The 15,745-nt window shown below is 38.9% G+C and overlaps 1 protein-coding gene across 8 annotated transcripts in view; it reads right to left on the reverse strand.

Moving 5' to 3' along the window:
- The window catches only part of PCDH15 (protocadherin related 15), a 789,625-nt gene that overhangs the window by 333,638 nt on the left and 440,242 nt on the right, over window positions 1-15,745 (reverse strand). For 6 of the 8 annotated variants that reach the window (XM_035008612.1, XM_035008611.1, XM_035008610.1 and 3 more), the window contains one exon: window positions 11,637-11,843. In XM_035008612.1, the coding sequence (XP_034864503.1) occupies window positions 11,637-11,843 (207 nt within the window). Of the gene's footprint in view, window positions 1-933; window positions 955-11,636; window positions 11,844-15,745 lie in introns of all 8 variants that reach the window. The other 2 variants (XM_035008608.1, XM_035008609.1) reach the window with 1 other exon arrangement.

The raw sequence follows: 15,745 nt of genomic DNA on the forward strand, positions 1-15,745 counted from the left end.
TAGTCCTTGTGTCTATAAATTTGTTTAAAATACATATTAGTTTTTTAACTAATTATTATGTACACAGAAGGCTGACTAATAAATGTTCTTTTCCCCTCTGACAAATGGTAATATTATTTTATCTAAAGTATATATTCAGTATATACCATAAGTATATCATTTTATTGATTTGTGTATTATTTTCTGAGAGGGTAAAATAAACTCTGATATTCACTCACAGCACAGAAAAAAAGAAGAAGGCAAAAGTAAACACATATGCAAATGCAAAGATAAAGAAACACGTGAATGTAAAATTAGAAATTGCATCATATAGAAGACAGACATTTAAATATAACAAGTAATTGGATTTAAAGACAATTTTGGGTTTCCAACAGGAATCAAAATATTGTCTCATACACACACACAAGCTTATATGCATCCTCATATATATACACATATAACACAGAAATGTGTGTGTTTATGTGCATATGTATACATATGCATACTTACGTGCATACATAAATTATAAAGTGTAACAAGAAATGACAAAAAATTTAATCTCATCTGCCAATTTGAATTGGTCAGCAGTGGTTGTCTTCAGACAACCTTGTTCAAAAAGGTTCAATTCCACACTCAGAATCTTTTAGGAGGAATACGGTGATGGATTATGAACATCTGTCATGACTGCAAAAACATTTAACAATTGAATAATCTTTGTTAAAGTTTATATGCAGTTTGGATTCCACACAATTCATTCTACTCAAACCAATAATATGAGGAACATAGATTTAAATTACATCTACAAGCATATATATATTTAAAGTAGTTGTAGATGTCTTTATAAGTGATAATGAAGTAACTGTCTACTTGTTTTAGTAGAAAAGAAAAAGAGCTAGGAAATGAACCACAGCAATTCACAAAAGAGCAAACACAAAATAAACACCCAATACCTACAGGAATTCCACCAGGTGGGACCTATTTACAAATTTAACATTAAGAAAAAAACAATGTAAGCATAAATGACTACAAACATACATACAGCATACATGTATACACTAGTAAGAAACAAACAAACAACAGCAACAACATTTTCCAGTACATTTAAACTAATAACTTTTTTCAAGGTGCATTTTTGTCTTCACATTCTGACCTTACATAGAACAGCATAAGAATATGTATGAGGCATATAAGTGCAGGATACCTTTAAGAGTGTATTGTATTAGATTCAAGGATGCCTTTATCTTGAAACAGTAGCACTTTATGCAGGGACATGAATCCAGCTGGAATTATAAGTTACTCACTGCCTACAAGCCAAGTGGGTAACCTCTGTAGATTACTAATCCCTGTTATGTATTTTTTTGGAACCAGAATTCAATAATCAACTTTCAGTTGTTTGGCTTCTGAAAACCTGGTGGTTTCTGACATCCTCTTGAAAACCTTGGGCATGTCTTGATTTACCCATCTTCTGGGCTGTTTTGAAATTATGAGCTAAGAATACTTGAAAAAACACATAAATGCAATTCATATTTTTCTATATATAATATTTGTATCTATATGTTGATACATTTTTTAAAAGATTTTATTTATTTATTTGACACAGAGAGAGAGACAGTGAGAGAGGGAACACAAGCAGGGGGAGTGGGAGAGGGAGAAGCAGGCTCCCCCCGACCAGGGAGCCCGATGCGGGGCTCGATCCCAGGACCCTGGGATCATGACGTCAGCTGAAAGCAGACACTTAACGACTGAGACACCCAGGTGTCCCACTATATGTTGATATTTATATAACTATAGAAAAGAAACACTGACACAAATACTTTCTTTACTCTTTTTCAGTTTCACTGTGACCCTTAAGATTCTTTCTGACTCGAAATCTACACTGTTAATAACATCACAACTCACCAATCCCTGCTACTGTGTTTTTGTCTTACTTTCCACTGAGTTGAAGGAAGAAAAACAACTTAATTTTTGGACAAATAACCCAAGTTTGTTCTCTTCTTGGCATGTGCCCTGTGGCATAACTATTCTTGAAGCAACTCAAGAAATTGACTCCTACCGTGATGACTTATTTTCATGCCAGATACTGAACCTTCTTTTCTGTTAGTAAAATCTGTATGTGGTGACATGTCTCTGTCTTTATTCTTAAATCCTATTATCCCTATGCTGATTAACTTCACTAATTCTGACATTCAAAAACAGCAAGAATTTACCATGTAGTAAAATTCTTGCCTGTGAATTGAAAGGGCCTTGAAGTTTCTTTTGTTAACACAGATCTTTAAATAACTTAGCAATGAACATACTTTACTTTTTAAAAATAAACAGTCGTTGGCCTGGAAAAAGACATGATTCAGAAGGACATCAATACATCTTGAAACATATTAATGGTTACTCTATGAATTTATTCTGTGTGCTGCAAATGGAAGCTATAAGGAATACTGGATGAGTTGCAAGAAGGTTAGTTTCAACTCAATGTGATGAAGAGATTTCTAGGAATTAGTTGTTCAACCACGGAATGGGCCGTACTGTGACACAGATCAGTATCACTAGAATTTCTGATGCATATGTTAGATATCCTCATTCCTTTACTCATGCCCAAATGCATGAGCTCATTCAACAACTACTAGAGAGGGGCAGAGCAAGATGGCAAAGGAGTAGGAGACCTGGATTTCATCTGGTCTCAGGAATTCAACTGGATAGGGATCAAACTATTCTGAACACCTACAAACTAAACAGGAGATCGAAGAAAAGAAGAGCAACAACTCTCTGAATAGATAAGCAACCACTACCTGGAACAAAATGACAAGACAGAAAAAAATCACCTCAACAAAAAGAACAAGAGGCAGTACCGACTGCCAGGGACCTACTCAATAAAGATATTAGTACAACGTCAGAACTAGAGTTCAGAACGATGATTTTAAAGATACTAGCTGGGCTTGAAAAAAGCATGGAAGTTATTAGAGAAACACTTTCTGGAGAAATAAAAGAACTAAAACCTAACCAAGTCGAAATCAAAAAGGCTATTAATGAGGTGCAATCAAATATGGGGGCACTAACTGCTAGGATAAATGAGGCAGAAGAGAGAATCAGTGATATAGAAGACCAAATGATGGAAAATAAAGAAGCTGAGAAAAAGAGAGATAAACAACTACTGGATCACGAGGGCAGAATTCGAGAGATAAGCGATACCATAAGATGAAACAACATTAGAATAATTGGGTACCCAGAAGAAGAAGAAAGAGAGAGAGGGGCAGGAGGTATAATGGAGCAAATTATAGCAGAGAACTTCCCTAATTTGGGGAAGGAAACAGGCATTAATATCCAGGAAGCACAGAGAACCCCTCTCAAAATCAATAAAAACAGGTCAACACCCCAACATCTAAGAGTAAAACTTACGAGTCTCAGAGACAAAAAGAAAATCCCAAAAGCAGCTTGGGAGAAGAGATATGTAACCTACAATGGTAGAAACATTAGATTGGCAACAGACCTATCCACAGAAGACCTGGCAGGCCAGAAAGGACTGGCATGATATATTCAGAGCACTAAATGAGGAAAATATGCAGCCAAGAATACTATATCCAGCTAGGCTGTCACTGAAAATAGAAGGAGAGATAAAAAGCTTCCAGGACAAACAAAAACTAAAGGAATTTGCAAACATGAAACCAGCCCTACAAGAAATCTTGAAAGGGGTCTTCTAAGCAAAGAGAGGGCCTAAAAGCAACATAGAACAGGAAGGAACACAGACAATATACAGTAACAGTCACCTTACAGGCAATACAATGGCACTAAATTCATATCTTTCAATAGTAATGAAATATAAATGGGCTAAATGCCCCAATCAAAAGACACAGGCTATCAGATTGGATTAAAAAACAAGACCAATTGATAAGCTACTGCAAGAGACTCATTTTAGACCCAAAGACACCCCCAGATTGAAAGTGAAGGGGGGGGGAAACGATTTACCATGCTAGTGGACACCAAGAGAAAGCTGGGGTGGCAATCCTTATATCAGACAAATTAGATTTTAAACCAAAGACTGTAATAACAGATGAGTAAGGACACTATATCCTACTTAAAGGGTCTATCCAACAAGAAGATCTAACAATTGTAAATATCTATGCCCCTAACATGGGAGCAGCCAACTAGATAAGACAGTTAATAACAAAAGCAAAGAAACATGTCGACAACAATACAATAATAGTGGGGGGCTTCAACGCCCCCCTCACTGAAATGGACAGAGCATCTAAGCAAAAGGTCAACAAGGAAATAAAGACCTTAAATGACACACTGGACCAAATGGACTTCACAGAAATATTCAGAACATTTCATCCCAAAGCAACAGAATACACATTCTTCGCTGGTGCCCATGGAACATTCTCCAGAATCAATCACATCCTCAAGTCAGGTCTCAGCTGGTACCAAAAGATTGGGATCATTCCCTGCCTATTTTCAGACAACAATGCTTTGAAACTAGAACTCAATCACAAGAGGAAAGTCGGAAAGAACTCAAATACATGGAGGCTAAAGAGCATCCTACTGAAGAATGAATGGGTCAAATAGGAAATTAAAGAAGAATTTAAAAAATTCATGGAAACCAAGGAAAATGAAAACACAACTATTCAAAATCTTTGGAATACAGCAAAGGCTGTCCTGATAGGAAAGTATATAGCAATACAAGCCTTTCTCAAGAAACAAGAAAGGTCTCAAGTACACAACCTAATGCTACACCTAAAGGAGCTGGAGAAAGAACAGCAAATAAAGCCTAAACCCAGCAGGAGAAGAGAAATAATAAAGATCCGAGCAGAAATCAATGAAATAGAAACTAAAAGAACAGTAGAACAGATCAACGAAACTAGGAGCTGGTTCTTTGAAAGAATTAACAAGATTGATAAACCCCTGGCCAGACTTATCCAAAAGAAAAGAGAAATGACCCAAATCAACAAAATCATGAATCAAAGAGGAGATCACAACCAACACCAAAGAAATACAAACAATTATAAGAACATATTATGAGCAACTCTATGCCAGCAAATTAGACAACCTGGAAGAAATGGATACATTCCTAGAGATGTATCAACTACCAAAACTGAACCAGGAAGAAATAGAAAACCTGAACAGACCTATAACCACTAAGGAAATTGAAGCAGTCATCAAAAATCTCCCAACAAACAAAAGCCCAGGGCCAGATGGCTTCCCAGGGGAATTCTATCAAACATTTCAAGAAGAATTAATACCTATTCTTCTGAAACTGTTCCAAAAAATAGAAATGGAAGGAAAACTTCCAAACTTGTTTTATGAGGCCATCATTACCTGGATCCCCCAAACAAAGACCCCATCAAAAAGGAGAATAACAGACCAATATCCCTGATGAACATGGATGCAAAAATTCTCACCAAAATACTAGCCAATAGGCTACAATAGTACATTGAAAGTGTTGTTCACCATGACCAAGTGTGATTTATCCCTGGGCTGCAAGCTTGGTTCAACATCCACAAATCAATCAACATGATACAATACATTAACAAAAGAAAGAACAAGAATCATATGATCCTCTCAATAGATGCAGAAAAAGCATGTGACAAAGTATAGCATCCTTTCTTGATCAAAACTCTTCAGAGTATAGGCATAGAGGGTACATACCTCAATACCATAAATGCCATCTATGAAAAACCTACAGCGAATATCATTCTCAATGGGGAAAAACTGAGAGCTTTCTCCCTAAGGTCAGGAACGTGGCAGGGATGTCCACTATCACCACTGGTATTCAATATAGTATTGGAAGTCCTAGCCACAGCCATCAGACAACAAAAAGAAATCAAAGGCATCCAAATCGGCAAAGAAGAAGTCAAACTCTCACTCTTTGCAGATGATATGATACTTTATGTGGAAAACCCCAAAGACTCCACCCCAATACTGCTAGAACTCATACAGGAATTCAGTCAAGTGGCAGGATATAAAATCAATGCACAGAAATCAGTGGCATTCCTATACACCAACAAGACAGAAGAAAGAGAAACTAAGGAGTCGATCCCTTTTACAATTGCACCCAAAACCATAAGATACCTATGAATAAATCTAACCAAAGAGGCAAAGGGTCTGTACTCAGAAAACTATAAAATACTCATGAAAGAAATTGAGGAAGACACAAAGAAATGGAAAAACGTTCCATGCTCTTGGATTGGAAGAACAAATATTGTGAAGATGTCAGTGCTACCTAGAGCAATCTACACATTCAATGCAATCCCCATCAAAATACCATCCACTTTTTTCAAAGAAATGGAACAAATAATCCTAAAATTTGTATGGAACCAGAAAAGACCCCGCATAGCCAGAGGAATGTTGAAAAAGAAAAGCAAAGCTGGCGGCATCACAATTCCGGACTTCCAGCTCTATTACAAAGCTGTCATCATCAAGACAGCATGGTACTGGCACAAAAACAGACACATAGATCAATGGAACTAGAGAGCCCAGAAATGGACCCTCAACTCTATGGTCAACTCATCTTCGACAAAGCAGGAAAGAATGTCCAATGGAAAAAAGACAGTCTCTTCAACAAATGGTGTTGGGAAAATTGGACAGCCCTGTAGAAGAATGAAACTGGACCTTTTCCTTACACCACACACAAAAATAGACTCCAAATGGTTGAAAGACCTCAATGTGAGACAGGAGTCCATCAAAATCCTAAAGGAGAACACAGGCAACAACCTGTTCAACCTCAGCCGCAGCAACTTCTTCCTAGGAACATCGCCAAAGGCAAGGGACGCAAGGGCAAAAATGAGTTATTGGGACTTCATCAAGATAAAAAGCTTTTGCACAGCAAAAGAAACAGTCGACAAAACCAAAAGACAACTGACAGAATGGGAGAAGGTATTTGCAAATGACATATCAGATAAAGGGCTAGTATCCAAAATCTATAAAGAACCTCTTAAACTCAACACCGGAAGAACGAATGATCCAATCAAGAAATAGGCAGAAGACATGAACATTTTTCCAAAGCAGACCTCCAAATGGCCAACAGACACATGAAAAAGTCCTCAACATTCCTTGGCATCAGGGAAATCCGAATCAAAACTTCAATGAGATATCACCTCACACCAGTCAGAATGGCTAAAATTAACAAGTCTGGAAACGACAGATGTTGGTGGGGATGTGGAGAAAGGGCAACGCTCCTACACTGTTGTTGGGAATGCAAGCTGGTACAGCCACTCTGGAAAACAGTGTGGAGGTTCCTCAAAAAGTTGAAATTAGAGCTACCATACGAATGTAGGGATCCGAAGGGGTATGTGCACCCTGATGTTTATAGCAGCAATGTCCACAATAGCCAAACTGTGGAAAGAGCCAAGATGCCCATCAACAGATGAATGGATAAAGAAGATGTGGTATATACATGCATTGGAATATTATGCAGCCATTAAAAGGAATGAGATCTTGCCATTTGCAAGGATGTGGATGGTCCTAGAGGGTGTTATGCTGAGCGAAAGAAGTCAAACAGAGAAAGACATGTATCATATGACCTCACTGATATGAGGAATTCTTAATCTCAGGAAACAAACTGAGGGTTGCTAGAGTGGTGGGGGGGTGGGAGGGATGGGGTAGTTGGGTGATAGGCACTGGGGAAGGTATGTGCTATGGTGAGCACTGTGAATTATGCAAGACTGTTGAATCACAGATCTATACCTCTGAAACAAATAATACAATATATGTTTAAAAAAAATAAGAAGATAGCAGGAGGGGGAGAATGAAGGGTGGGAAATTGGAGGGGGAGACAAACCATGAGAAGATGGACTCTGAAAAACAAACTGAGGGTTCTAGAGGGGAGGGGGGTGGGAGGATGGGTTAGCCTGGTGATGGGTATTAAAGAGGGCACGTTTTGCATGGAGCACTGGGTGTTATGCACAAACAATGAATCATGGAAAACTACATGAAAAACTAATAATGTAATGTATAGTGATTAACACAACAATTAAAGATTAAAAAAAAAAAGAAATCACCCCTTAAAAAAAAAAAATTACTAGTACATATTAAGTTCTGGGAACTGTGTTAGATCTTCAGGATACAGAAGTGATTGAGATGTAGGCCCTATCTTCCATTTAAGTTCAAAGAGGGAGCAAGGCACCTACAATGACGTGAATAGTGCAGTAGAGAAATGCATGGAGGAGAGTCATGCAGCTCATCTGGGAGGAAGCGGAGTCTAGGCAAGATGCGTGAATGAGGCCAAGCCTGAGCAGATTTCTAAACACTGAGCTTAAGTTGCCCATGCTGGCTTGGGTAATGAAGGATGGAAGATTTCAAAATGTACAAAACATCACAAATAATGGAAATGAGACGAGAGGCAGGTTGGCATGTGCAGGAGACTACAAGTAGATGCTAAAGGTAACAGGTGAGGCGGGGAGTTTCAGAAAATGAGATGGTAGGAATGTTCAGGCATCTAGCGACACTAGCCATTCTCTTGTGCGGGGGATGTGAAGTCACACCAGCACGTTAGGCAGGCTTGTGATACAGTCCCTTGTGAGATCTTGAAGAGATCACTGTTAGGGGCTGAGTGAGAGAGAGGCCTGAGTCAGAAAAAATTATGAAGGCAGGGACATCAGGAGGCAATTCTAATGAGAGAACAAGTAGGGTGATGGTTGTCAAGATGGGAGAAGAAAAGAGAATTGCTGAAATATTCAGAAGACTAAACAGGAAGGATGCAAAGAGCTTCAGTTGTCAGGAGCAAACTGAAATCAGCGACTCCCAGGTTTCAAGATTGAGTGGCACAAAGAGGTGGTGTATCTGCTCCTGAAAGGTGGGTCTTAGGGGAACATTTCATATAGTAGAGGAAGGTGGATTAAACAATGCTTAATATTCTGTGGACTTATTTACATTATAGATATATAGGAGCTGTATACAATATTTTAGAAACATTTATAACTAGGAGATTAGAGATACTTGTTCACTTTCAAGGCACCTCACAGCACTCATTGTAGTTAATTTCAGGAAGAGGGTGGGACTACATAAGAAACAAATGGTCAGAACACAGTGTTCAATTAGTGATATTTGGCACCACTCTCCATGCGCATGGGGTCATCTATGGGAACTGTCCTCTCCCTGCCCTCCCCACCAGCCCCAAGTGAAGGAGCAGGCCAAGGTGGCAATCACCGCTCCCATATAACTTTTTGGATCATAGGTGATTGAGCAAAAGGGGCAACTGGTGAATGCAAGCCCCTCAGTGTCATACAACCATCACATGGTAGGACCAACAGTCAAAGGGCGGGTGTCTAACTCCCGAGAACCACAGCCAGCTGCCCCTCCCCTGGAAACACTCAGAGCATCTAATAAGCTAACTGGAATTGTCAGCCCAAAGAGCCCAATGTTAATAGTGTTTAGTCCCGGGAGCTCTCCCCACCCACCTCAGTGACACCCTGTAAGTCCCACCATCCTTACAAAGTCTCTTAGAATGAAATCTTAGATTCTTTAAAGTGAATAACAATCCAGAAAAATAGGAATGTACACAAGTAAGTGTAGGGCTTAGTATGCAAACATTCGGTAACATAAATACATCAAGCAAAATAATAATAATAAATATATCAAGTGAGTACAAACATGTACATTTTGCAATTATGGAGAAACTGTAACTGCTCTTTTTCTTCAGGATTTAGCTTCTGCTCACCACTGTGTTCATGAAGGTATGACATAAACCATTATAATTTTCCAAATTCACTAGTCACTGCTTAAAGTATGATCACGCATTCCAATTTAAAAATGAAAGAAAATCCACACCAAAATTTATGGGACATCACCAGGCCTACAAACTATAGTAGCTTAGCCTATATAAAATGTATTAAGGTGGCTCTAAATTTTCTAGTGAGGATTCACTAAATGAAGACATTCAGAGGATCCTTAACCCCCTAAGCTGGGATGGGAAATTGTGCAGGTATATGCACTTTTCTGGAAAAAAGTCTGTAGCATTCATCAGCTGTTATCATAGTCAGGTTAGAGCCAGACCATAGCAAATAGATAGCGGCTTTCTAGTTTGATGCTTAAAATCAGGGACTTTGTTTCCCATAGACCTTGGCTCAAGGACCATCTCCACCATTTACGAACTCTGTGATCACATCAGGCATTTAAAATAGCTTCCACCTCCCCTTTTGCAATATGGGAAATTGCATCTACTATGTTTGCTGTGAGATTTAAGGAAATTAATGCAAGATAAAGCAATTCCTATATTGTCTGGCAGGCACCAAGAACTCATATAGCTACTGTGTAAAACATGATGAGATGGAAGAGCAGAGGCTAAGAAGACAGGAACGGTGGATGAGAGAAGAGAAAGCACCGGGAGGCATAACGACATCTGGAAAGAGGAGCGTGCACACAGAGTTGTCACATCCTCTGTGGAGTGTTACATGCTTTTTCCGGAAAGAGAAAAAAAAAAAAAAAAAAACTTGGAAAATTCCCTCTTCATTTACTAGATGGATGACAAAGCTCCATAGAAGGAGATTTGGGGGACACCTCACTGCTGTGCTGTCCAATTAGTGACAGGGGATGACTTACACTTAAATTAATTAACCAAAACATTAGAATTCGGTTCTCAGGCTAGTGTCCTGTCCAATGCTGCATGGCCACACAGGGCTCGCGGCTCCGGGAGCGGACAGCCCAGCTGCAGAACATCTCCATCCTCACGGGAAGTCTAACCCAACAGCACCAACAGAGGGGAGAGAGACTGCTAGTCAGGACTTCCCACATTGCAAGAGACAAATCCAACTCAACGTATGTTTAAAAAAAAAAAAAAAGATACATGGAGAATTATGTGGTAGGTCATGGAATCGAAGGAAAATCTTTTAGAGTTCAGCAAAGGCTTGGGGATCTTATAACCTAAACAACAGGACCCCAACAGGTCTCTTTTCTGCCCCTTCTCTCTTGCTGGTGATAGGCTTCCGCCATGTTGCCAGCAAACTCAGCTGTCTCCAAAGTCCTTCCCACTTATTTAATACATGATGCCAAAGCCTTCCAGCTATAATTCTTCATTTTTCCTTTCCTGGAAGGGCTCTGGCTGGCCTGGTATAGATTTTCTGTCCACTCTTCATAGCCAAAGAGGGACTGAGAAGGTCAGGTAGGCTGACCCGCCCAGCCTGGACCATTTTCCACTGTGTGAGTGGATGTCCGCATCACCACCACCACAGGCAACGATGTGTGGAGTGGACGGTCTGAGTATCAGCACAGCCACCAGCAGGTCAGCTGCCCCCAAATAACATAGCATCTGGAAAGTCCCCCAAATCATACTCCAGGGCTGCCTTCATGTTTTCATAGACTCATTGTGTAATGTCATGAGCGTTCCCTATCAGCAACTGTATAAACAGTTTTTAACCCATTATTAATAAAAGAGATTGTCCTGGGGGTTTAGCAAACTATAAATGAAACATTCGTTTTCTTCCCTATACCCAGTATCTGTAAACTGGAAAAAAAAAAAAAAAGGGTCGCTGAATTCAAACATGCTCTTTTTTTATAGTATTCTTGCTGTGAAATGAAATTACAACACTAAGATTCTCATTTATAAGACTCTTATTCACAAGGACTCTGTTCTCTATTCTATACCTCCTGTCACTAGGTCTTTGTAAAATTTCCTGTTGACATAAATGTAACAAGACGTGTTAATGAAACAAGGACAACATTTATATTGAGCTTACATCTTCTATATCCTTGTCCAGAGCCACAATCCTCAGAGGGGAGGTCAAATTCAGACTGTCGGAGATGGTTGCTCCCACTGGGGCGGATTCCAGGATATAGCCCTGGTAACTGGGCATCGTGAAATACGGACTCTGATTGTTTTCATCCAGGATTTCAATATGGAGACTGGCGAAGGCAGGAAGAGGATGGCCATTGTCCTGTTCAGCCTAGAAAAGAATTTTTAAAAAGGTTAAAAAGTTATATGTTATCGGATCACTTTTCATACTATTTATGAGGATTCTCTTTTGAACTCATGTCATTACAGAAAGAAGATATGCTTTACAGTTGAGGGGCTCGGGGTCCTTAGAAAGCTTAAATGAGGAAGAGAAAGTCCAGAGAGGCTTCATCACCTTTTTGGTCTCCTGTCCTAAAACTCAGTGTATATTAAAAAATATATATATATTAATAATCACTGCAGTGAGTTACTGTATTTGTCATTGAATGTTGTTAGAAGAGATAACTGTGCTTTCATACAGTTAGAAAACCAACAAAGGTATTTGCTAAACTGTTGATAAAATATGTAAGTACATTAAAAAAAGGTTCATAATGTATTATATTTACTTTATTCTCTTCTGTGTCTTCTTGCTCCACATGAATGATCAAATCCCCAAATAATTGATATTTCCATATAAAATTAATAGATTAAGGCTATATTTCTGCCCATGGAAAGTCCTCAAAAGCATATTATAAGGGAAAGAGATGATTTCAATGAAATACTTTTAATAGCTGTAGAATTTCAAATGTTATTTAATTGCATGTGTTATTCAAGTAAAATTAATATTCATGTCCTAGAAATATGTTTGTTTTCCTGTTTTTTTTCTCCTCTTCAGTTTAAAAAATTGATGACAATTTACATTTCCAACAAATTTTCTTTCCATGACCACATGGTCATGTTGGGACTTGGGGAAACACCAACCCTTGACTTTCTGTTTTATTAAGAAAATGTGCCTTACTCCATAGCAATCCAAAAGTTTTATCTAAGGGAAGATTTCATCAAAACTGACTTCTAGAAAATTTCCTCCAAATGTTAGGAGAAACCTGGACACAACTCAATAGAATGTACATCTATTAAAATAGATTCAAAGTCTCTGCTGTCAATTTTTATTGATAAGTTTTCCCCATTATTGCAATAGTTGTATTTTGAAATTAACTCCAAGTGAAAGTTAAATATTTTATATTAAATCCTGGAGTGCTTTCCTGGATGAAATAATAACATTTTGGCCATGAAAATTTATAAGTAGTTCAGATAGATACCTCTGATATTTCAATGCAGAGGCAAGAACCTGGGCCTTCTAGAAGATAATTGTGCACTTTCCTCCAATTGTAATTTAGCATTTTCATCAACTAAGAGGGTAATTAACAAATCATAGTGATGTTTGGCCATGCTGGTAACTCTGAACCAAGAAAAATCACAATATTTTTCCCTTCATATTATTATTAATATTGAAGATATTTTGACGTATCATTTATGCTAATTACTAATTTGAAATTATGGTAATTAATAAACTCACTGTAACATTAGGTTATTTAAAGCTTTGATAAAACTACCTATTTTTGTTTTTTTTAATATTTTGAATAACTCTAATTCAATGCATTAGGTTCCCTCTATAATGTTATGTCATTTATTTTATGCTTTTGAATTTTCTTTGGGAACAGACCGCCAGAGTGGTCCACGGAGTAAAATGTTCATGAGCTCTGCTTCGCACTGAGGACGACAATCCTGAAATAACGTGTAGCCATTTCTGGAATGATGTATTCTTTTCACATGTAGCAATATGTGCTGCTGACACCATGGGTGGCTCCTTCTGCATCCAGTGGTTGTGATTAATTTGTGCTGAGCCATGGACGCTCTTCTAGGAGTCCCCTCTAAGACACCCAGCGGGCTCCCTGAACACAGCTGATCGGGGTGAGAGGTACAGTCTATGACCAGAAAACATTGCTCTTATACTGGATGAAACCAGTTGGTCTGTATGGGGTTCTGACCCAGCAGCTGTGATCTGATTAAAGCAGGAGCAGTTCATACACACAAATCATTCTGAACAGGACCTTTTCTCTCTCCCTTTCTTTTGTAGCTAATTATCCCAAAAGCCATTATGTCCTATCCATATGGACATACTAGTGATGTCATGAAAAGTCACAAAATCTATCATTTGTTCTCTACCTGCCCCCCGCCCCTGGTCCCAATAAACACACACCAACACACAATTTATGGATGGAGAGAGGAAAACAAAAAGCCAAATTTTATCACAGTGAAAGAAGCTTATGTTTTACATTCAGCTCATAGGTTGTTAATTTTTACTGCCAGCTGTGAAGTTGGGAAAAACATGTATTATCTGCATGATGAAAACAAAGTAGTCCAATGAAAAGGAAATAAAACTCAAATTAGATCTATGGGACAATCTAATTCTGCATATCTTTAAATGTAACATGTGAAATTCTGTTTTAACCCTTGCATTAGTTTGTCGTTAATAGGGTTGATATGTTTGGATTGCTATTACATACCTCATCCGATTTCGGTGTTTCAGGGGTGCTAACCAGGTATCTGTCTTCAAGGTCCACATTCTTAATCCCTACCCTATTTTGTATACCCCTCTCTAAATGCAAAAACATATTCTTTTGTGTTGATGAAGAAGCAGAAGGATGAGTTTTAAGTTCAAGGCCACATCACATGTAAGTAACAGACAGACAAGCACCCAAACTCAGGTGTCTAGATTTATGAGAGACTACACAGGGAAATTCACTCCATGTTTCTCCAATTCAGAGAATGCAAATGAATATACAAATATAAGACAGATAGAAGAAATTAGTGGCAGGAAAGAATATTAATAACATAGATACTCCAGATTAATTAGAGGTAAAATATGGCACTTAACACAAATTAATACTATTATACTCTGCAGTGAGACCATGCATCAAACCTGTCATCCGATCCTCTCTTCTTCTAAACAATATAAATAGGAATTCTCAAAAATCTGACTTATTCTGTTCCCCTGTAATGAGTGGTGAATGAGATGTAAAGCACAAAAAAACAGGTCAAGTGAAACAAGGTGGGGTTTTTAAAAAATCACTTCATCCCATAAAGATAACTTTATTTATATCTACAGAGTCTGTAGTTACAAGTTAAACATTGTATTTAAAAATCAGGTTTTGTTTGGAGAATTTCTGGGCATGAGTTCCATTTTCAGTAATGAAACTAAAAGCCAAGAAAGCGGAAGTATAAGAAAAATAGCTATTTAGTTACTTTGGAGGGCAAAACACTGAAAGAGACAAACTACTCCATTTTCAATATTAAAACAAGGAAGTGTTGATAATCTCTTCGCTCGCTGCACCCGAGGACTGAGAACGCAGAATAACTTTTCTTGCTGGTGGGTGGCAAGCAACTTCACAAATCCCACCATCTCTAATATGAACCCTTTCAAGTAGATAGAAGGATTTAGGGGAGAAAGGGAAAGTGGGGGAGATGATCAAGACATATAAATGAATTCTAGGAAAGAAGAAAGAGATCATTTTCTCCTAGGCAGTCAGGAGATCTTTGTCGTGCACCTGTAAGATGCACTTGTCACACCCATGTGTTCACCGCTGTGGGTGTCCCTCCTCACAGGTGTCCCCAAGCCCGCCCCGGTCAGGCTCCGCCCTGGCCTCACACAGCTGTCCTTGTCAAAACCATCAGATCGCCAACACTGATGAAAGCAGGATTTAGTCTCAGGCCTTATCCCTGTGACCTATCTTCAGCATTTCAAGCACCGTTCACTACTAGCCTTTCCAGCAACACTTTATCTTGGTCTCCTGCCCGCTTCTCCTCATTCTCTTTCGCTGACCCGTCCCTTTCTCCATCACTCCTGACAGTGGGAGAGGCCTGGGAGGGAGGGCTGGGCTGTCTCCTTCTCCTCCCACCCAGGTCCCGGTGGATGCTGTCCGCATGTCATTGCCTGAGAAATGTCAGTAACGCCGTTGACTCCCAAATGACCTCTCCTGCCTATCCCAGTGTCTACGCCCACCTCACACCTCTGCGTGGGGATGAACTTTTCTAATGTGAGCTCTGCCAAGGGGTGTTCTCACCCTCACAAAC

The sequence above is a fragment of the Mirounga leonina genome, unplaced genomic scaffold (assembly GCF_011800145.1).
Source record: "Mirounga leonina isolate KUSES-001 unplaced genomic scaffold, KU_Mleo_1.0 Mir_152, whole genome shotgun sequence".
Lineage (NCBI taxonomy): Eukaryota > Metazoa > Chordata > Mammalia > Carnivora > Phocidae > Mirounga > Mirounga leonina.